Below are 25,299 nucleotides of genomic sequence, written 5' to 3'. Positions count from 1 at the left end.
CTTCATAATTCAGAACCAGGTGAGCTACAAAAGCTGCCAGAAAGAAAAACTGAGAAATAGAAATGGAGTGACAACGTGAGCTACATGGCATGTTCATCAATATCACAGCCCTCGGATGGCGACCCATAGATTAATCAACCTACATAGACTAGCAAAAACTGAGCCCAAATTTATTGACCTGAAATCGACAAAAATCTGTTGAAGTTCACATACCACTTCTTAAATCGGCGCATGCTGTCGAGGATGTTGAACTGCTGCCAACGTTTGGAGAAGTTGATGCTGTGGTCGGGCAGGAGGTCCTGGTTGCCGATGTTGATGAAGGTCAGGTCTTGTAGAATCAACCCTCTATAACAAGAACCAGGTAGAAATGCCAGTGAGAGAAAAAACATAATCAGGGCGAACCAGGATTCAAACCCAGGTTTCTGGCATGCCCAAGGGACACAGCCAATTGCGGTTCCCTTGACAACATGGGCCCTTGTGTCCCCGCCGTGTGAGTGAGGTTTAATGATATTTTCAACATTACTGAGGTCAACTCATGCATAATGCCGGTGGAAAGGCAGATTAGTGAAACCACAAGCAGGGTATGATTGTAAAACTGAGCATCAAAATCAGGGAAATCTGCAATTTGAAACAGTGATCAGCGGATAATGGCACGTCTAAGTGACATAACTCTGTATAGTGAATTGCATACTGCACTTAGCTATATTTCAGCAATATGACATCATGAGCATCGATCCACACATGTGGGATACGATGACATGCATCAACCAAGTCAGCGAGCCTGACAACCCAATCGCCTCTTACGACAGGCAAAGTCGCCTTTTATGGCAAGCATGGGTTGCTGAGGACCTATTCTACTCCAGATCGTCACGGATCTCATGACATCATGACATTATGTCCTACATTACATCATGACACATGTCCTACGTAACATCATGACACGTCCTACATCACGACACGTGTCCTACATAACATCTTGACACATGTCCTACATAACATCATGACACATGTCCTACATAACATCATGACGGATGTCCTACATAACATCATGATACATGTCCTAAGTAACATCATGACACATGTCCTACGAAATACCATGTTACAATTTCTACCCAACATCATGACACATGTCCTATACAACATCATGACGGATGTCCTACGTAACATCATGACACATGTCCTACGTAACATCATGACACATCCTACATCACGACACATGTCCTACATAACATCATGACACATGTCCTACACAACATAATGACACGTCCTACATAACATCATGACACATGTCCTACATCATGACACATGTTCTACATCACGATACATGTCCTACATCATGACACATGTCCTACATCACGATACATGTCCTACATCACGACACATGTCCTACATAACATCATGACACATGTCCTACATCATGACACATGTTCTACATCACGATACATGTCCTACATCATGACACATGTCCTACATCACGATACATGTCCTTCATCACGATACATGTCCTACATCATGACACATGTCCTACGTAACATCATGACACGTCCTACACAACATCATGACACGTCCTACATCATGTCACATGTCCTACATGACATCATGACACATGTCCTATACAACATCATGACACGTCCTACATCACTTCACACGTCCTACATAACATCATGACACATGTCCTACATAACATCATGACACATGTTCTACACAACAGCATGACATATATCCTACGTAACATCATGACACATGTCTTACATAACATCATGACACGTCCTACATCACGACACATGTCCTATACATCATGACATATATCCTACGTAACATCATGACACGTGTCTTACGTAACATCATGACATATGTCCTACGTAACATCATGACACGTGTCTTACGTAACATCATGACATATGTCCTACGTAACATCATGACACGTGTCTTACATAACATCATGACACGTCCTACATCACGACACATGTCCTATACATCATGACATATATCCTACGTAACATCATGACACATGTCTTACATAACATCATGACACGTCCTACATCACGACACATGTCCTATACATCATGACATATATCCTACGTAACATCATGACACGTGTCTTACGTAACATCATGACACATGTCTTACATAACATCATGACATATGTCCTACGTAACATAATGATTCATGTCCGTGACAAGTCTGAGGAATACTCACAGGTACGGTATACATGGAGGCTCCGTCTCGGAGAGTGCTTGTCTGTATGCACGGAATGATGAAGAACTGTCAATCAACTGACAGAACTCTTTCAGAGCCTGAAATACAACAACATCCAGTGGTCAAAACAGTCCCAGTATCAACAACGTATTAAGTGTCAACAATAATCCAAATTTTTCAAAACTGTGAGGAGGAGGTATTTCATATTTCATTTTTCTACATGTATTTCCAAACAAACTGCTCAACACATGAGTGTACATATTGAATGTTTGGATCAAGTGAAAAAACTAAGGAACACAAATAATGACTGACTTTCTTGGTACTTTGGACAACAAAACGATGTGAGGCGAGCTGTTTGACAGTGAAAGTGTCTCAGTATTTAGATAACCTACATCTACATCCATCTGTTACAACAGCAGAAACTTAAGGTAAAGAGGAACGAGGTGTCAAACAAGGCAAGAGAGTACAATTAAAACAGCTGTCAAGGGAGGTAACTCTCCGGAGCTAGGAAACATACCTCTAAGTTTTGCTTCTGCCACTCAAGTCTCCTCACTGGTGCCGAATCAAGAGCAGACAGAATGGCCAGGTATGAGTTGAAGTTGCTCATCTTCCTCAGGTGCTGCAATAATCGTACACGACACATTGGAATCTGTTGTCATATTGCATGACACAGACTTTACAATGTTTTAAAACCACACAGTAAATCTTGAAATTACTGTGAGTGTGAACAAAAAGTTCTTTGCTCGCATTAATTAATTTCACATTTATATCTCCAAAAGACTATCAACAATAAGACAGCATCACTGCACACTTTAAAAAGCGGAAATACCAACTTAAATAGAATACCCCACCCAGACACAGTATACTGACTCCAAGTGGACAGGTCCGGGGTAATATCCCTTAATGATGAGCGCCAGACAGGATAAAAGCAAGTACCGTATTCGACGTAATAAGCGCCCAGGGCGCTCTCAAAACTAGAAATAGGGGGCTCTTATTAGAATGTTATTTTGGAGTTGAAAGATAAATTTCGTGGTTTATGCTGACAGCCTGAAATGTTTGTGTACGACAGTTATATTTTTCCAGAATTTAATTGCCAATAATAAAGGATGCACATAACACACGAGTGCGTATTATACGCGAATTGGGGAAGGAAGCAGTGCGTAATATATGTGAAAAGGGGTCGGAAGGGGTGCTAATTGGGATTGTTCACTAGCCAATATGTTAGCAAATCTCGACGTGGGTGCTTATTAGAGCGGGGTGCTTATTACGTCGGACATCTTCTGGTCTCAAGTGACTGGTGATGAACCACTGACCTTCCGTTCTCCAGGCAATACTCTATGCACTAGACCAGGGAGGCAGTCAGGGAATGTAAACTACACGTGTGCTTCAATACACGATTACCCTTGAGAGCCCTACTTGGGTGTGTGGTGATTTAGGTGAGGTGAAATGGGGTTTAACGTTGCGTCAAAGATTATTGCACTTATATAGCGACGTGCATGCACTTGTGTGTGTGTGGCTGCTTGTACTAGTCCGGACTGATGCCGATTTATAGTGCTAGCCCACTGAGATACCATGCTGCAGTTTAACATGAATACCCCACCCAGACACTGTGTACTGACTCCGAGCCAACAAGTCCATGTTTTAGCCCTTTTAGCGCCAGGCAGGGTAACAACAAGTACCGTCTTTTAACGTCTATTGGTATGACGCCGCCGGGGATCGAACCCCGGACCTTCAGCTCTCCTGGCGGAAGCTCTACCACTAGACCACGGAGGCGGTTGTGGTGATTTAGGGATGACACTAACCTTCATTATCTTGATGAATTTGATGAGGTACTTCTCTCTCTCCTTGGGGTCTTCTTGCGTCAGGATGCGTGTGCGACACCTGAACATATATTTGAGGTCAGAAAGGGCTCAAATAAACCAAATCAGCAATTACATATTTCTCGAATTACTGATGAAAGACACCATTTTCTGTATGTTTACCAAATTTTCTGCATGAAATATATCAAGGGGGAATAACTCTAAGTTTGTTTTCTGTCGTCTGCAAATGAACCAAATAGATAAAAGCATAACTGTGGTATTCTTACCGATTCGAATGAGTGTGCAGTAAGATAAATTCATTCCACTAACATTGTCCACTGACACCCTTGAGAACCTCAGGACAATCTATATTGTTGAAGTGTTCAGTGAAGTGAGATTACACCTACCAATACGACATCTTGTTGAAGTGTTCAGTGAAGTGAGATTACACCTACCAATACGACATCTTGTTGAAGTGTTCAGTGAAGTGAGATTACACCTACCAATACGACATCTTGTTGAAGTGTTCAGTGAAGTGAGATTACACCTACCAATACGACATCTTGTTGAAGTGTTCAGTGAAGTGAGATTACACCTACCAATACGACATCTTGTTGAAGTGTTCAGGGAAGTGAGATTACACCTACCAATACGACATCTTGTTGAAGTGTTCAGTGAAGTGAGATTACACCTACCAATACGACATCTTGTTGAAGTGTTCAGTGAAGTGAGATTACACCTACCAATACGACATCTTGTTGAAGTGTTCAGTGAAGTGGGTCAGGTTGGGGCTCAGCTCCTCAGACTGTTCCTTGGCCCACAACAGAACCTCAGGAATCTGCAGAAAGCCAAGGGTTAATACTGACTCCGTCTGTCAAGGTCTCCATACTAAAACTGTGTCTAAACTGAGCTCAGAAAACTCTAATAGTCATTTTATTACAGTAAAATTTAAGTACACACGAGTCTTAATAAATTCTATTGTGAGTTGGGTTTTATGCCATTTATAGTAATAAAATAACACTACAAAAAATACAGTATTTGCAACATAAACTCAGCTGAACACAAACACAAGCCAAATAATAACGGGGGGTGATGTCATAAGAACAGGAAATGATGTCATAAGAACAGGAAATGATGTCATCGGAACCGGAAGTGACATATGTCACTGACACTGTTCGTGCCCCGAAGACGATCTGAAAGGGTCCTGTGATGACGTCACAAGCAGGAACAAGGACACAAATATAATGGCAGCTCAGTGGAAGATTATCCCATATTTCCTTGTGACGACAACCAAAATACACGATTTATGGCATAAGCCATGTGAGGTTTTCCGCCTTCACATGCACAAGAGGCAAGCTAGATACCATTACTTGCCTAACAGATTATGGATAGTTTACAGTGAAGAGGACTTCTGTCGAAAATCTGAAGATTTTATAGTGAGATGATAGCCAAATTACAGAATTTTTTTTATAGAGGTAGGATCGCAGGAATAATAATATTACAAAATATTATATTACTCATACAAAAGATATTTGCAAACTCAACTTAGTTTTAACACAAACACAAACACAAACACAAATATTGGCACGAAAACAAAACTTTCCTGACCTCTATTTTCTGGAACAGTTCAGCATCCATGAGCGTCATCTGTTCTGCGATCTCCTGAGACTTGAAGTGGAGAAGGTCTGGCAGGCTGAAAGAGGAGGAGGAATATCATGTGACTACTGGATCTGAAACTTTTGTACATCTACATGTTTGCCAGGCACAATATTAAACATGGCGTTCTTTTAGTGGTCAGACTAGCAGTTATGGTTGATGCATATTATCGAATCCCAAATGTGTTTGTTTGTTGTTTACGGCGCACTCAGCAATATTCCAGCTATATGACGGTGGTCTGTAAATAATCATGTCTGGACCAGACAATCGAGTGATTGACATTATGAGCAACGATCTTTGCAATGGGTTACGATGACATGCATCAACCAAGTCAGGAAGCCTGACCACACAATCTCATTAGTCGCCTCTTATATTTACAACAAGCACAGTCGCCTTATACGGCAAGCATGGGTTGCTGAAGACCTATTCTACCCCCGATTTTCACGGGTCTCCCAACAGTGTAGATCGGTGCTCATGATGTCAATAACCGGATTGTCTACAATTACTTAAAGACTGCCATCATATAGCTGGAAAATTTCTGATTGGCAGTTAACAACAAACAATACATTGCAACAATATCCCAAAAGGCAATCCTCATGATGGTAACTGCCATGCAGGGCAGTGATCAAAATTACAGGGGTTGTGGGGTTCCTTGAGGTTTGTTCCTAGAGCACCTGAATCTAGGGACCCTTAAGTTTCTAACTGTTAACACGATGGTAATGGCAAGAAGCACTTGACTTTCGCGCTTTGTTCTGAACACTGCAGTGCATTATCTCTCTTACTTCTGAGACAGCTGGATTGACTGTACGGGGGTCACGGTGTTGGCATTGTCAGCAAGGATCTTCTGACGCTGCTCACACTTCTCGATAATTTTCTTGCGAAGAATCCTTGCCAGCATCAACTCTCCCTGACAGACCAGTTCATATACCAGGTCCATCATCCGCCGAACCACTTCTTCTTCTAACTCCATGTACCTGTAACAAGTTGTGTGTAATTCAGCAGTGATTAATATTTCCACACTATTAATGTATTTCATCTGAACATTCATTCAATTACAATTCCCTTTAACACGGTGTATCGAAACCAGCATTGATTATCATTAATACTTCAAAATGTTTAACGTAGCCACTTCAAACACCCATAATAATTTAACTGTATTTCCCTATAACAAGATGTAAGGAAACTAGCATTTAATACAATTTCAAAACAATTATTGTATGTAATTACAAACATTCAAAAACATTTCTTGTGATGAATTGTATGGAAACTATTACTGCATTAATTTTGAATGCAAATTATAATTCAATTTAATCTCCATGTAATAAGTTGTATGGAGATACGTCAAAACTATTATTGTATTAATTTTCAATCTCATTTCATTTTTAAACACCCATCTTCATTATTAAACAAGGGCAAAAGTGAGCGTGGCTTACTCATACCCCCGACCCGCCTAGTGTGTCAGTAGTTTCAAATTAAATAATGGATAGGGTTAGGGTTTGAAAAATTCATAAAAAAATGGAAAATTAATAAAAACAATTTTTCTTTTGACTGCACCCCTCCATGACACAGGTTATATGTACTAAGTTTGAGATGAATCCACTGAATAGTTTCAGAGAAATCGCGCGGACAAAGTTTTCGGACGGACAGACGGATGGACGGATGGAACCTTGCTATAACCATATAGCAGCGACCTAAAAGGTCAGGGGTATAATAACCTTGTATACTCTAAATGTCATTATATCTATTCTTTCTACCAGTAGTCTGCACTTTTCTTTTTTGGTTATACTCAAAAGGGTAGTTCTTTAAACACCCATGTACACTCTGAACCCACAACCACTTGATCCTGGTGTCTCTAAGGGACACAATTCTACACAGCAAATTGCAACGCTTTAGACCAATGGACAACCCAACAGTCATCATAACCTGATGCAACTACACAGTGTCCCATAGAAGCAGACCCGTGAAGATCCGGGGTAGAATAGATCTTCAGCAACCCATGCTTGCCGTAAAAGGCGACTATGCTTGTCGTCAGAGGCAACTAACGGGATGGGGTGGTCAGGCTCGCTGACATGGTTGATGCATGTCATCATATCCCATTTGCGTGGATAGATGCTCATGATGTCAATCACTGGATTGTCTGGTCCAGACTCCTTTATTTACAGACCGCCATCATATAGCTGGAATATTGCTGAGTGCTGCGTTAAACAACAAACAAACAAACAAACAAACACAGATGTAGAAACTAACAGTTTCAGTCCACTAGTCCTTATAATGATAACATATAGCAAAACCCTTAAAAATGGCAAATTTCTACTAGTCCTTATGATACCTTTACTATTGGGCAGTTTGGCCAGGACTACAGGACTAGTGCCAATTTCTAACCCTGAAACAAACAAACAAACATAGAAGCAACCAGCCATCATGGCTTCCTCCGTATTCTGTTCACCTACCCCAGTTCATCCACCACCCTAATGAGGAGGGAGAAAGCATTCCGGGAGAGTCTCTTCTTGTCCTTGACGTGCTGGAACTTGTAGAAGCGGTACAGCAGCTTATCTATCAGCTCCTTGCAGACGATGAACGTCCGGTAGGTTGTCAGGAACGCCTCCTGGTAGATGAACTCTGAAAACAGGCATAGTCCTGCCAGTTGAATGTAACGAAAACACAAGTTCCTGGCACGGTCGAGAGATGACCACTTGATTCCTGATTCAACAAAAGGTATCTTCCTCACATTAACTAAATCACCCGCATCACAGATTTCCAAGAAAATGCACAGAAAAAGAGAAATTTGCCATTTATGATTTTTTAACTAAGCTTCAAATTCACTTTTGAACAATTTCAAAACTCCTACCCTAAATATATAAAGATTCATATTAGTTTCTTTCTTCTCTATAATTGTATCCAATGCAATATTCCCAACAACTTGTCACATACTCTCAGACCCTCCTAATTTCATCTTCTGCAATATTCTTAACTTTAAAAAACATCATGTAGTCTCAGATCACATCTGTCATTTTATAGAATGCAATATTCCTAACAACTAGTCGCATACTCTCAGTTAATCAAAACTTGTTCTCACTTCCTCTTCCTTATCCCCCCCATTACCGTCACATCAAGTGACCTCACCATCAGCCACAATCATACAGTACATACGTAACAATTCAACCTCCTGCAGACAAATAGAATACGTTCAGGACATTCTCCTTAGTAAAAATCAAAATAATGTCCAAATATTGACCACTCCCTTGTTATAATCTACCATTGACCAGTTCCAGTCACAACAAAACACTGGTATTGTACATTCCATCAAGTGAGAATGGTTTTATTCCACCCTTACCATTACTCCAGCTATATCACCAAAACCAAGAATGTGCTTCACACATTGTACCCTGATGGGGTATCAAACGCAGGTCTTCCTCATGAATACCCAAGGTTCTTACCACCAAGCGACACAGCGACCATTTTGCCCCTGATGTGAAGAATATGTCCTTAATTATTTACAAATTCTCTTGGTTAATCAAAATGACTAAGGTCAGACTCTTATTTTGAGGGTGCTTACAGATATTTGGCAAAAAAATTTGGTTGGTCGAAAAAAATCTCAATTTCAATTTCAAATAATATATTGATTTTCTTACAATGCTAAGTAGGTAGGGCAAAACAAAAGTATGTAGATATGTTGAGGCAAGTTTAGAGTTACCTCTCTTCAGTCATAGACACAGATCTGTCATGATTCATCATAATTCGTGTTCTGAATGTTTTAAGATACATTTTAAACAGGTTCTAAAATTAGTATTCAAAATAATTTAACAATTTACTTCATACTGGTCTGTGGAACCAAAAAAACCCACTACATTTAAAAAAAATTCATTTGAATTGTTTTATCCGAGGGATTCTTAAACCAAGTATAAAATTAATCTGTTCTAAAGGATCAAATGTTTTCTGTTATTCATTGCATGACAAAGAATGGAACATTGTCTTGGTGTTATCACATGTATGAGCCTTCCCATGCTTGATACTTCCCTGTATCACACGGCTACTGTTCAACAACGTCACACACAACACCGTTATCACGCACAGTTGACAGGCAGAAGACAGAGAGATAGGAACAAGAGATGTACAACATTGATCTGTTTTGACACATTCCTTGCAAATGTCACAATTAACACATCAAGGTAATTCATGGTAAATACCACTGTAATGACCCATCATTACAGACACTTAATAACACGGCTGAATGCTCACACTGGATGTTTTCCTTTTTTCTTGGTGTAGCATCAGGATAATAGAATGTATGATTTAAGTGTGGTTAAATTACCGATAATAGTGCCAAGTGAAAACAAAACACTTCATTCTTTCTCAAAATGGTTACAATTGCAGCCATTTGGAAATCAAAATTAATTCTACTAACTCTGAAGAAAAAAAATCTGAAGATAAAACTTTTGGGTTTTCTTTCTCTCCACTTCAATAACAGCTATATCTACAGCTCTATCACATCAATGTAAAACCTGCATCACATCAGTGGCTCCCTCTGATGTGTAATCATCTTGTACCCACTTGCCCACCAGACATGGGATTCCTGTACCTCAAACCCCAGCAGACACGGGATTCCTGTACCCAAAACCCCACCAGACACGGGATTCCTGTACCCCAAACCCCAGCAGATGCTAGATTCCTGTACCTTAAACCCCAGCAGATGTAGAATTCCTGTACCCCAAACCCCAGCAGACGTAAGATTCCTGTACCCCAAACCCCACCAGACACGGGATTCCTGTACCCCAAACCCCACAAGATGTGAGATTCCTGTACCCCAAACCCCACCAGACACGGGATTCCTGTACCTTAAACCCAAGCAGATGCGAGATTCCTGTACCTTAAACCCCAGCAGACGTAAGATTCCTGTACCCCAAACCCCAGCAGACAAAGGATTCCTGTACATTAAACCCCAGCAGATGCAAGATTCCTGTACCCCAAACCCCACCAGATACAGGATTCCTGTACCTGAAACCCCAGCAGACGTGAGATTCCTGTACCCCAAACCCCACCAGACGTGAGATTCCTGTACCCAAAACCCCAGCAGATGTGAGATTCCTATACCTTAAACCCCACCAGACGTAAGATTCCTGTACCCCAAACCCCACCAGACACGGGATTCCTGTACCTGAAACCCAAGCAGACGTGAGATTCCTGTACCCATAAACCCCAGCAGATGTGAGATTCCTGAACCCAAAACCCCAGCAGATGTGAGATTCCTATACCTTAAACCCCAGCAGACGTAAGATTCCTGTACCCCAAACCCCAGCAGACACAGGATTCCTGTACCCCAAACCCCAGCAGATGCAAGATTCCTGTACCCCAAACCCCAGGAGACACAGGATTCCTGTACCTGAAACCCCAGCAGATGTGAGATTCCTGTACCCCAAACCCCACCAGACATGGGATTCCTGTACCTTAAACCCCAGCAGGTGTGAGATTCCTGTACCCCAAACCCCAGCAGACACGGGATTCCTGTACCCCAAACCCCACCAGACACAGGATTCCTGTACCTTAAACCCCAGCAGATGTGAGATTCCTGTACCTTAAACCCCAGCAGATGTAAGATTCCTGTACCCCAAACCCCAGCAGATGTGAGATTCATGTACCCCAAACCCCACCAGACACAGGATTCCTGTACCTGAAACCCCAGCAGATGTAAGATTCCTGTACCCCAAACCCCAGCAGATGTGAGATTCCTGTACCCCAAACCCCACCAGACATGGGATTCCTGTACCTTAAACCCCAGCAGGTGTGAGATTCCTGTACCCCAAACCCCAGCAGACACGGGATTCCTGTACCCAAAACCCTACCAGACAAGACATTCCTGTACCCATAACCTTACCAGACAAGAGATTCCTGTACCCCAAAACCCCAGCAGACATGAGATTCCTGTACCCCAAACCCCACCAGACACAGGATTCCTGTACTCCAAACCCCAGCAGATGTGAGATTCCTGTACCCAAAACCTTACCAGACAAGAGATTCCTGTACCTGAAACCCCAGCAGACGGGTTCCTGTACCCCAAACCCCAGCAGATGTGAGATTCCTGTACCCCAAACCCCAGCAGACACAGGATTCCTGTACCCCAAACTCCACCAGATGTGAGATTCCTGTACCCCAAACCCCAGCAGACGTGAGATTCCTGTACCCCAAACCCCAGTAGACACGGGATTCCTGTACCTTAAACCCCAGCAGATGCAAGATTCCTGTACCACAAACCCCACCAGACACAGGATTCCTGTACCTTAAACTCCAGCAGACGTGAGATTCCTATACCCAAAACCCCACCAGACGTGAGATTCCTGTACCCAAAACCTTACCAGACAAGAGATTCCTGTACCCAAAACTCCAGCAGACACAAGATTCCTGTCCCCCAAACTCCACCAGATGTGAGATTCCTGTCCCCCAAACTCCACCAGATGTGAGATTCCTGTTCCCCAAACCCCATCACATGTATGTACCCAGTAGCCAGACGTGAGATTCCATTAACCAGTAGCCCACCAAATGTGTGAGAATGCAAGCATTAATTACCATTCTCATTCACAATGCACCCACCACCAGCTTGGCCAATTCACTATGGCATGCTCTATACATGAAAATCAAGTTGGTATCATCAGTATGATGCAGTCCTCATAGTTAAGCCAGACAAATAAAACTAAGTGTTTTGTGAGTGAGTTCTTACTTAACGTCACATAGGCAGTATTCCAGCCACATAGAGACGAGACATTGTGTAATAAAAGAAAATAAACTTTTTCAACTAAAGAGCTATTTATGCATACCAGGTCGTGAGTGATGGGGAAGAGTATGACGTGAAATATAAGCAATTTCTTACTTTGCAGCTGAATGAGAGAAAAGATCAAAATCAGCGTTTCTGCATTTGTTAGTAAGCAATGGAAATAAAATACTGACAAAATTATTTTTTCAGAAAAACATATGATTGACATTACTCTATTCAACTATTTGATATTTCTTTAAATGTTTTGTTGTTTTAATTTGAGAGACAGGCAGAAAACACGGAAGATCTCACAATATTTAAAAATATACATTCAGTTATATAACAATACCTCTCCTACGTCATGTGCACATTAGGTTTGGGAAAGTCAAGGTTACGGTCAAGGTCATTGGGAAATGGCAAGGGAATCATACCCATAATGCAACATTTTTGTTGCTGAATATTAGTAAGAGATTCCTTCAGTTTTTTTACCGACACAATATCAAGAGAACAACGAAAATGACACAAAAGAAAATACACCAAAGTGAAAAACAGACAATGAATGCAAAGCATCACGCAGGGGAAACGATGTTCATGTATATGATGATATCAGGTGAAATTGAACCAAGTCAGACATTCCAAAATGTCATGCTGTTATGTGAGAAATGAAATAGATCTCTGCTACAGCCACCAATACAGATACAATATGGATATATATACTGGAAAACGGTCCTGCCCCAAAGTCACAATCTCAACAATGGGTCCACGGGTCATAGGAGAAATGACAACAACTTTCCTTATGTTGTCAAAACTCAGGTGCTCCGTTACTTTCCTTAACAATTCTCGATTAGCATTGTCATTCACTTATTCCAAACGAATAGTTGCCAAAACAAACAATTTTGTGTTAAAGAAGCAATATCTTAAAAAATATAATATTCATATTTTCACGAAATAAGCAGTTCTTTAAAAAAAAAGAAAAAGAGACAAAAAAGTGAACAATTTCAGCAATGCAAACAAAATTGCAGCAAAAAAAAAAAATGAAATAACAGAGCACTCATTCCCATCAACTTGGCTAGTTTGACTGAGGAATGGGTTAAGGAAGGGACATAACTCTCTATAGCTTACCTTCTTGGTTAACTAGATCGCCTTGTGAGCCTTGTGTGAAGAATGCAGAGAAATGATTGGTTCATGCAGCATGATCATGAGAGGGGCGGGATCAAACAATCGCATCATGGGTACGCACAAAAATCTAAATATTTCTTTTGTAATTCAAAACGATTATATCTAGAAAACAAAAGTCAAAACTAATGAAGCTAAAGTTACTCAATCTTAAGCTTCATTGAAGTTTGGAAATAGCGCATGTATGACCAAAATGAGAGCAGTTTTGTTGTGATAATATGTTAATGTGAAATAGTCAAATATTTTTGAAAACAAGAATCATATTACCCATGATGCCAAGTTGCCAATACCCACAATCAGCCAGAAAGTTAAATGTATTTCCTAGGCATGTCAGAAAACAATTCTTTCAATGTAAAAGTTCACAAATATCTTTAACAGTAAAACACAATGTCTTTGCCTGCAGATCACCTTTAGGCTCGGACTTTGGGTTTTGGATGGAACCATTTTACCAAGAGAGACTGGTTCTACAGTCACACGTCTTCATCACTGATCTAGGGAGCAGTTCAATAGCTCAATATTGAAAAACAATCTTAATTCCTTGTTTGTGAGTGGGTCTTGAAGGTAACTTCTCAGTGGACTTAGAGTTCAAGTCAAGTAAACACAGATCTAATTTTAATATTTTTCTTCAAAAACAAACAAAATAACGATTTCTATAAAAGAATAGTCAACTCGACAACTTCTACACAAAAGAATTTAAAGAACACCCGTTTCCTTCATATAACTATAGTTATTCTGCCATGAGTCTTCAGCAACCCATGCTTGCCGTAAAACGCATATTGTGTGTCGTAAGAGGCAACTAACAGGATCTAGTGGTCAGGCTCGCTGACTTGGTTGATGCATGTCATCCTATCCCACTTGCGTGGATCATTGCTCATGTTGTCAATAACTGGATTGTCTGGTCCAGACTTGATTATTTACAGATCGCCGTCACATAGCTGGAATATTGCTGAGTGCGGCGTTAAACAACAAACAAACAAGTTTAACTAAAGTAGTATGAAAGAATCGGGTGTTCTTTAACTTCTTTTGAGTAGTATACATCATAACTAGCATTTGACATAAGAGGATGAACATTTTCAGAGCAATTTTCAGTTGTTTTTCATTAATAATACTTTGGTTGGGTGGGTGGGATGGTGTGTGTTATATGTGTCTTAAAACTGAGTTTGTTATCCTACATTGAACTTAATAACTACTCCCTTACCATTGCCATAGTGACAAATGATGCCAGGCAAGACATGTTTCAAACCAGTCTCTCTTGCAAGTCAAATCAAGACAAAACATTTGTGGAGAGCAAATAATAGGGGGTCAAGGTATAATTCTCTACATTCAAAATGGCCGACCGATCAGAAACAGAATCCAGTTATAAGTATTATGTCTTTGTGATATGTCAGTTGTGCAATGTTGGCTCGTAGGCCCACAATCATTGATTCAAGTCCGCTGAATACAGAGAAACCATGCTAATCCGGGCTTTGAGTAAACTCCTGGTATTGTCAAGAGCATGTTACTTTGTCTCTTGAATTCCAGATTTGTTATTCTGGATAATTTCACAAGGATCTTTATCGTCCTGATTAACAAGATTTCACTGTATACAAACCACCTATCTATGTGATGTACAGAAAATATGATATGACTCAATAAAGACAACTGTAAAACATGTTCTGATACTTCCACAACAAGAACAAAATGTGGCCGATTCCAAAATAATTATTAACGTTGACAATTAACAGCCAAAAACATCTCCAATTTAAACCAGTACTTGAACTCAAAATAATATTTTGATGTCTGATTTAGCCAGATATATTTACTTTCATAAGTGTGTCAATATCAAAGTTTGTTTCACAGTCACCGAAGAGTTATTATAAACTGATAAGAAATTAGTTTTGAGGAAACATGTACCTGATTTCCCAGCAGCTGTGGCATGTACTACCAGTGCATCTATACATCCGCCACGGATGTCGGGGCCATCTTCACCCTGTCACATGGAATAACACAATTGTGTAACTGTAGAATAATGTTTATCGGCATCTATCTCACAAACGACCTTTCATCTTGACATTGTGAATAATTAAACTAACAATTAACAATCGGTGACTAGCATATTATTACTAGCATATTATTACTGACATCCTGTTTGGGTAATAATACCACCTGCCCTCTGCCCTATTCCACACAATAAATGCCTGTCAGGGATCAATCCCCTAAGTAAACAACTGACATAAGATGTGGACACAGTATGAATGGATGAGCCGACAGAAAAAAGACCAAAAAGATTAAAAAATCTGAGGCAGAAGCAGGCTGACTGGACGTTGACCCGATCGTCATGATTGTTGAAATTGCGGAGCGCAGCAAACTGCCTGTGTTCATCTGCAACTCACGTCAGAAGTCTACGATTGTGGGTTCAAATCCAGGTTTGCCCCAGTCATATTTTTAGCTTTGTCAGCACCAAACCCATACTTGTAGGTTTCACGAAAGTGGTAAACGTCTGAGACCAGCATCACTTTGGGCTTTCCTCCCGAATCAAGCTGGTATGTCGTGATATAACTGGATCACTGTTCACAGTAGTGTCAAACCCAACTCACTCACTCACTCACTCATCCACAACTCACCTGTTGTTTCCTGATGAGCTGATCTGACACATCCACATCATCCAGAGGGTTCAGCTCAGCAAAGTCAGAATCAGCGTCTTTCTGAATCTCAGGCTTCTGGGGGGCAGGGGGAGGGGGTGGGGTCACGGGTTTGGGGGCAGGCTTCGGGGGAGGGACGGGGATGATGGTTTCACACACAGTGGCCGGGGCAGATTGGCGTTTGGGGTCCCTGAAGAAGAGAGGCATTTGATTGGATAAGAGAAATTGTCAAATAACACAGAGCAATTAATATTACAGCCTCATCATTGTATAATGAATTGATAAGTTAGGGATCATGAAATATCGTCGGATCATTGGTTTTCGGCCATCATACGTTTTCGGATGGCCATGTTTATCCCGATTACTCAAGGTTTAACAGGGGGTTTAGTATCACACAAACATTGTAAATACTCAGTTGATGGCTTGTTTTTAAGAGAAAGTTGTCTTTTATAAGTTAATGATGTTGTTTTTCAGGTGTTCATGTGATTAGAGAAAACACTATGAATTCTTAAGCTTCTGAAAACCCATAACACGGTGATATGTAAAATATGAAATTGTGTGCTCAGTCTTCACTACAAAATACATCCCCCAAAACATTCATGACCCTTAACTGTTTTGTTCCGCATATGTATACAGTTACACTTAGGAAGTCAGGAATAGCGTGAGAACTTACAGCTCTATGGCTGGCCGGGGCCCCGTGACTGCTGGTTCCAGGAGACTGACGGTCTTCTCACGGATGTCACCCGCGCTGTTTGACATGTCCGACTGACTTGATCCTGACCCCGTCGAGGTCATACTCTGACGATTCATATTCTGCTGCAGATACGTAAAGAGAAATAATATAAATTCTTTTGTCACAACTTGCTTACATTCAATTACCGCATTCACCATATTAAGCACCCTGCTCCAATAAGCAGCCAGATAAAGGCATTTTTAAAAAAATGGCAAACATACGTGTAGAAGGAATCTCAATGTGACCATGACCTTATACACAGTTCACCCAAGACCTATTCAGAATGCTGGCCCAAAGAAGACATGCTTCCTGAGTTACTGTCAACTCTTTAGATCTTGACCTTCGACATTTCTGGTCAACGTGTCAAAATTTCTCAGGGCTATGACGGAAATATATACATGATATGATATCACTGGGATGTCCAAGGGTTGTGTGGTTTCAAAAACAAACTGTGGCAGCTGTCAAATTCAAAACCTCACATTAATACAGTGCTGTTTAATTAACAGTAGTGTTATCAAACAGGATGAATGGGAGCTCTTCAGAAAGAAGGTAGAAGCAGATCCCACTCGTACCACTTCAACTTACCCGCTTCATTTTGATTGGTAGTGCCGGCAAGCCGGTGAATCTATCCGGTGACCCGGAGCTGAAGGACGTGTCCGAGCTGAAGTTGGAGATGTCGGAGATGACGCTGATGGTGTTGGAGCGTGGGTAAAGTGGCTGGAACAGCTCCATCTGGTGTTGGTGCCACTGAGCCTCGTAGAAGTTGATAGAGTGCCGTGAGATACACTCAAGGGAAGACGGTTGGGTATAAGACCCAAACGTCTGCATGTAGGCATGTACTGAAACGGCAAAATCTGAATCTGTTAGGCAGTTACTAGCACGTAATGTCATAACGTTATCATATATTCTGAGCATGTGAAAGCAGAGATTTATCTAGCACTTCTCAGAGGCCAATATGTGGTCCCAAAGTCTGTTAAAATGTCAGCAAAAATTTGCAAACTGGAATAATAAAACAAAACATTCCAATAATGTTAATATTTTTATAAGAACTAATGTTTAGAGCTTTGTTTTTCTAATCTATCAAACATGGAGTGGTCAGGCAAGTAATATTAAATTAAAAATATATAAATAAGATTTTCTGGTTGTGACTTTTGTCTTGGTTAGTCGAATCTGTAAACTGATAAATATAAAACTGTGGCCTTATTAAACAGTTAAAAGTGTGAGTAAGACTGCTAGACTATGTATGCCACTTACTGTGCCTCTTCTTGGGTGGGAGAGGTGGAGGTTTTGGCAGACTCTCGGTACTGGAGTGACTGGTGGCCGACGAGAACGTCTCCGAACTTGAATAAGTTTCTTGGGAGCTCGTTCTGTCAGCACAGAACAGCAGAGCACTACTGGAGGCGGACTTCTGGGTCAGCACACTCATGAAAGACTGTGTAGACTGAGAGCTCTGTGAGGACTGGGAGCTGCAGGTCGAGGAGGACGAGATCCGGGACTCCATGGTCCTGTTGAACACAGACCTGGAAGCGGAGGACATAGAGGACGCGTTGCACACCTGGAGGGCGTCTGGGACGTTATCGTACGTCGACATCAGTCTGTGGAGACGCTGCTTGCTTGGAATAGGAGGAGGCTTTTCATCAATGCTGGAGGTTAGCTGGTTAATTTTATAAGTCAGGGAATTAATTTCGTCAAACGTTGTATGTTGATTTGTCGATGAACGCATTACACTTGAAGACGATGAATTCATTACTTGTCCTTCGGTTAATTTTGTTATACTATTGGTCCGACTCGACCTCTGTGCCGTGGCTATGAGGTCTTCTGTGGATTTGTTAAGTCCGGAGCCGACACTACTTGATGGCGAGTGGCTCATCGGCGACACACTGTGTGGTGATTGGCTGAAAGGTGTCAGGATCTCGCCTGTTGGACTAATCAGGATGCTGTTCTGTGGTGACTGTGTTGGTGTGAGGGATGTAGTGGAGGTGGTGCTGGACATGAGATCATACATGTTCCCTGACCGGCGCTTCTCCTTGTCAGGGAGTGGTGGTGGGAAGTCAACGTCGGGTACATCTGCACCTAATATCCTACAACAAAATGAAATAATGTGGATGAAATTAAAATGATCATGAAACCTCAACATTGGCGTGTTGGCTGATTTTTCTGAACAACACATGAAAAGGTGGCTAATAAGATCAATCTTAGCCTCAGCATGGTGGGCTGAAAAATCAACACATGTCAGAAGTAATATTGTCAGGTCATTGTTGGAGTAAGGTAGTCAGCTGGGTTTTACAACACTTTCAACTGTATTTCAATTATATCATGGCATGGCAGTTGAAAGATCATAATCTGAGCTACCCATGATAAGCAGATCCTGGCTGGACAAGGGACACAACTCCACAAAGCAAATTGCAACTTGAACCCTAAGTCGCTCATGAGAAGGGCTGTGCTGGATTCAAGTCCTGAAAACTTATGAGAAAAAACAGAAATCCTCCCAAGCTACAAGATAATTATCGTGTTGTCATTACCGTGGTAATATTGAGTTTGCTCCATCTGGAAGAGGGGGTTTGGGGGGTGGGGAATCTTCAACGTCGAAGGAAAATATAGTGGGGTTGCTGAGGCCTTCGCTGGAGCGGGATACTGTAGCATTGTCATAGATACCCATGCCGCTCGTCTGTTCCAGGATCTCGCGTTCCCTCGGGGTCAGCGGGATGTCAGGAAGTGAGGAACGTTTGCTGCAAGGGAAGGTAGGTGTGGTGTATAACAAGGAATGTCAGGAAGCGAGGAACGCCTGCTGCAGGGGAAGGTAGGTGTGGTGTATAACAAAGGATGTCAGGAAGTGAGGAACGCCTGCTGCAGGGGAAGGTAGGTGTGGTGTATAACAAGGGATGTCAGGAAGTGAGTTACGCCTGCTGCAAGGGAAGGTAGGTGTGGTGTATAACTAGGGATGTCAGGAAGTGAGTTACGCCTGCTGCAAGGGAAGGTAGGTGTGGTGTATAACAAGGAATGTCAGGAAGCGAGGAACGCCTGCTCCAGGGGAAGGTAGGTGTGGTGTATAACTAGGGATGTCAGGAAGTGAGTTACGCCTGCTGCAAGGGAAGGTAGGTGTGGTGTATAACAAGGAATGTCAGGAAGCGAGGAACGCCTGCTCCAGGGGAAGGTAGGTGTGGTGTATAACTAGGGATGTCAGGAAGTGAGTTACGCCTGCTGCAAGGGAAGGTAGGTGTGGTGTATAACTAGGGATGTCAGGAAGTGAGGAACGCCTGCTGCAAGGGAAGGTAGGTGTGGTGTATAACTAGGGATGTCAGGAAGGGAGGAACGCTTGCCGCAAGGGAAGGTAGGTGTGGTGTATAACTAGGGATGTCAGGAAGTGAGTTACGCCTGCTGCAGGGGAAGGTAGGTGTGGTGTATAACTAGGGATGTCAGGAAGGGAGGAACGCTTGCTGCAAGGGAAGGTAGGTGTGGTGTATAACTAGGGATGTCAGGAAGTGAGGAACGCCTGCTGCAGGGGAAGGTAGGTGTGGTGTATAACTAGGGATGTCAGGAAGGGAGGAACCCTTGCTGCAAGGGAAGGTAGGTGTATTGTATAACAAGGGACTAGGGATGTTGCAATATTTGTTATTGCAGCAGTGTAAAGTTGAAAGATAATACGCAGAGAAAATATAATAATAATATCATATCTTAATGACTGATGAATGTTGTCACAATGAGTCATTTATGACATTAAATCTTAATTCAATTCATGTTGGAACAAATCTGTGCGAAAAAGTCTTCACTGTTCTGAAGTCATATGTCTGCTTGATTTTCAGTAGACTTCAGACTCAAAATTTCCTACACTCCACTTCTGACTGCAGTTAAAGACACGACGAGTTTATTCTCTTGTATACATCTCGTTCTCATTTTCAAAAAGCTATATCAGAAATCTATAGGCATCTCAAAGGGTGTGCAGTAAGCGAAGATGGCAGAGTCCATGCCCCTACCTCTCGAGTGTCCCCTGTAGGCTGGAGCTGGAGGTGGGGGACTTGGGCAGGCTGCTCTTCCGGGACGCCATCTTCTCTATACACAGCTGCGTCAGATCCTGGGTGGGAAACATTGGGATTTCGTAAAAAAATAAATTCATTCACCTTCGCTATTCTGAACATAAACAAAAATGATCAATCAAAAATAAGTTGCAAGTTATTCCATAACATTGATCGGCTAACCAAGCAATTATTATTGCCTTCATGCTTCCATAAACCGATAACCAATTAGGTCACGCCCACTAGTGGACCACTGTCTCCTGATTGTCTGATGACAGAGTGGGTGGGGATTGTGTTGCATAATTGCGGGAAAGATCTCACTTATTTCGTATCATCTGATATTTGTGTTACTGCTTGAACAGTCTTTGAAAGCACAGTTTCTTACGCTGACACCTTGGTAAATTAAAAACATATTGAAGACAATTCTTAAATGGATAGTGTTATCCATGTGATAAATGGATAGTGTTATCCATGTGATAAATGGATAGTGTTATCCATGTGATCCAATAAATATGCAAATGAGGTTGCTAAGCAGGAACTACTCCATCATTTTCAAAGATTTGCTCTATTCTAAGTTTCCAATCACATTTGAAAACATTTCATCGACAGTTGCAATACATACCTTTATCCCATCAGAGAGGGCAGCAATTATTTCATTGGCAGTCTCCTTGTTGAACGTGTCCTCACTCTTCATCAGCACGCTGTCCGACCATCGTATGAACTTGGCCAGGCACTGGCACACTTTGTTGTGATGGGAAGCCAGCTTTGAACTGTAACAGGGTAATAATTGTGTGAAACTATAACAACAGGAAGATATCTGGACACTGTCTGGCAAGATCATACTAATTTACATAACATTTCCTGTTTTTTTGTGTTTGGTATTTCATCTTCAGGCAACAAACAAATTCATGCCACATTATGGACCTAACACGTGCATAAAGTTTCAGTTTCCAATTCTTTTCTTTTTCAGATCATTTTAATACATATTAATTTTATATGAATGGAATGAACAAAACACAAACCCATTGTGTTGCTGCACATCATAACAAGGTTTCAGATTCATTGTCACGAGAAGGGGGTGGGGTGTTGTGGGGGGTGGGGTGGGGTGGGGTTGGGGTGGGGTGGGGTGGGGTTTGGGGTGGAGAGATTGGTCCGAGGACTGCATATCATATTATGCTGAACCCCCAATTTTAGGTAACATTTTTTTCAAGGTCCCCCATAGTTGTGACAAATTTTGTCAACCCACCCCACCCCTTTTGCTGTCAATTTTCAAAAGCACCCCTAACCCTATAATAAATTACCAGTCCCTGACTGCATGTCACCACTGTATGGTGTGGGTGTTGTTCATGATGTCAGCCACTGGTTTGTTTGGGGACACTTCTTCCCCTGACTTTACACAGGGAATGGGTGACGTAAAACCAAGCACAGAAACTACATCCAGCAGATGCTAATGTCAGTATGCAAGGGAGACAAAACCTAACGTTATAAACGGAAATGTCAACCTGAAAACACCCCAGTCTAATCATTGCCTTGCCATTTCCAGAATGTGTCATCCCACCCATTGCTTTCATTCAAATTGTTAATATTATCCATATAAAGGACAACATTCAACTTCAAACATAATCCAAATGATTCCTATGGGAAATACACTATTTTATATTACATTCACAACTCAAATTGCATTCACTTGAAGCCAAATGGGAGAAAAATGACAAAGTGAAAATGAATACCGCTTTGCACAAACCACAGCTAAATAATTATTTCTAAACAAAAATGTAAAGTTTTACAAAACAAATAACCACTTTGACTTCCTTCCAGTGACAAAACAACCCCATGGAATTGGGATTCAGATCTTTGTATATCTATGTCAGGTACAAACCACTATCAACAGAGTCAAAAGCAAACTTGTTGCCATGGAAACCAAAAAATATAAATTCCAAAAATCTCTAAGTAGCAAAAGTACTATTTGACACCCTGGTCTCTGTGCGTGCAAAGTGTCAGGGAATAATACCTATTAGTTTTAGAGATATGGTCCTACACAATACTATGAACAGAGTCAAAGTCAAACTTATTGCCTTGAAAATAGGATTTTTTTTACAGTTTTAAAAAAATTCCAAAATACAAAAATGCACGACTTCAGTCCTTGGTTAATACATGTAACAAGTTTGGTATTGGCTTGTGACACAGGTTCAGATTAAAAATTGTACTTGTAATGGCCTAATACTTCCTCCCCTGCAGTACATTATCTTCAGCCAACATCATTTGAAAACCTTGAGTTTCAGTACTCTGATTGTCCGGAAACCTACCCCTACAAACACATATGGCACAAAGGACACGAACACATATGGGACACATGATACAAACATACGGCACACAGGACACAAACACATACGGCACACAGGACACAAACACATACGGCACACATGACACAAACACATACGGCACACAGGACACAAACACATACGGCACACAGGACACAAACACATACCCCACACAGGACACAAACACATACCCCACACATGACACATACACATACCCCACACAGGACACATACACATACCCCACACAGGACACAAACACATACCCCACACATGACACATACACATACCCCACACAGGACACATACACATACCCCACACAGGACACAAACACATACCCCACACAGGACACAAACACATACGGCACACAGGACACAAACATATACCCCACACAGGACACAAACACATACGGCACACAGGACACAAACACATACCCCACACAGGACACAAACACATACGGCACACAGGACACAAACACATACCCCACACAGGACACAAACACATACCCCACACAGGACACAAACACATACCCCACACAGGACACAAACATATACGGCACACAGGACACAAACACATACGCCACACAGAACACAAACACATACCCCACACAGGACACAAACACATACCCCACACAGGACACAAACACATACGGCACACAGGACACAAACACATACGGCACACAGGACACATACACATACGGCACACATGACACAAACACATACCCCACACAGGACACAAACACATACCCCACACAGGACACAAACACATACTGCACACAGGACACAAACACATATGGCACACAGGACACAAACACATACCCCACACAGGACACAAACACATACCCCACACAGGACACAAACACATACGGCACACAGGACACAAACACATACGGCACACAGGACACATACACATACCCCACACAGGACACAAACACATACGGCACACAGGACACAAACACATACCCCACACAGGACACAAACACATACCCCACACAGGACACAAACACATACGGCACACAGGACACAAACACATACGGCACACAGGACACAAACACATACCCCACACAGGACACAAACACATACCCCACACAGGACACATACACATACCCCACACAGGACACAAACACATACCCCACACAGGACACATACACATACCCCACACAGGACACAAACACATACGGCACACAGGACACAAACACATACGGCACACAGGACACATACACATACGGCACACAGGACACAAACACAGGACACATACGGCACACAGGACACAAACACATACGGCACACAGGACACAAACACATACCCCACACAGGACACAAACACATACCCCACACAGGACACATACACATACGGCACACAGGACACAAACACATACGGCACACATGACACAAACTCATACGGCACACATGACACAAACACATACGGCACACATGACACAAACACATACCCCACACAGGACACAAACACATACGGCACACAGGACACAAACACATACCCCACACAGGACACAAACACATACCCCACACAGGACACATACACATACGGCACACAGGACACAAACACATACGGCACACAGGACACAAACACATACGGCACACAGGACACAAACACATACGGCACACAGGACACAAACACATACGGCACACAGGACACAAACACATATGGCACACATGACACATACACATACGGCACACATGACACAAACACATACGGCACACAGGACACAAACACATACGGCACACAGGACACAAACACAAACGGCACACAGAACACAAACACATACGGCACACAGGACACAAACACATACCCCACACAGGACACAAACACATACGGCACACAGGACACAAACACATACGGCACACATGACACAAACTCATACGGCACACATGACACAAACATACGGCACACATGACACAAACACATACGGCACACATGACACAAACACATATGGCACACATGACACAAACACATACTGCACACATGACACAAACACATACGGCACACATGACACAAACACATACGGCACACAGGACACAA

The 25,299-nt window shown here is 42.0% G+C and overlaps 1 protein-coding gene across 10 annotated transcripts in view; it reads right to left on the bottom strand.

Annotated features, from left to right (window-relative positions):
- The window catches only part of LOC124145558 (rap guanine nucleotide exchange factor 1-like), a 139,317-nt gene that overhangs the window by 8,668 nt on the left and 105,350 nt on the right, over positions 1-25,299 (bottom strand). For 6 of the 10 annotated variants that reach the window (XM_048389917.1, XM_048389914.1, XM_048389920.1 and 3 more), the window contains 17 exons: positions 21,565-21,712; positions 20,904-21,001; positions 19,452-19,658; positions 18,184-19,010; positions 17,515-17,783; positions 16,870-17,012; positions 16,179-16,386; positions 15,469-15,544; positions 13,522-13,551; positions 8,105-8,273; positions 6,437-6,628; positions 5,607-5,691; positions 4,742-4,836; positions 4,002-4,080; positions 2,717-2,818; positions 2,200-2,297; positions 214-345 (listed from right to left, as the gene is read on the bottom strand). In XM_048389917.1, coding sequence (XP_048245874.1) covers positions 214-345; positions 2,200-2,297; positions 2,717-2,818; positions 4,002-4,080; positions 4,742-4,836; positions 5,607-5,691; positions 6,437-6,628; positions 8,105-8,273; positions 13,522-13,551; positions 15,469-15,544; positions 16,179-16,386; positions 16,870-17,012; positions 17,515-17,783; positions 18,184-19,010; positions 19,452-19,658; positions 20,904-21,001; positions 21,565-21,712 — 2,958 coding nt within the window. The remainder of the gene's footprint in view (positions 1-213; positions 346-2,199; positions 2,298-2,716; positions 2,819-4,001; positions 4,081-4,741; positions 4,837-5,606; positions 5,692-6,436; positions 6,629-8,104; positions 8,274-13,521; positions 13,552-15,468; positions 15,545-16,178; positions 16,387-16,869; positions 17,013-17,514; positions 17,784-18,183; positions 19,011-19,451; positions 19,659-20,903; positions 21,002-21,564; positions 21,713-25,299) is intronic. The other 4 variants (XM_048389915.1, XM_048389916.1, XM_048389918.1 and 1 more) reach the window with 4 other exon arrangements.

Source organism: Haliotis rufescens, unplaced genomic scaffold (genome assembly GCF_023055435.1).
Source record: "Haliotis rufescens isolate VD_foot unplaced genomic scaffold, xgHalRufe1.0.p SCAF_8, whole genome shotgun sequence".
Lineage (NCBI taxonomy): Eukaryota > Metazoa > Mollusca > Gastropoda > Lepetellida > Haliotidae > Haliotis > Haliotis rufescens.
The sequence above is the reverse complement of the archived record's forward strand: the minus strand, read 5'-3'. Positions and strand labels throughout refer to the sequence as shown.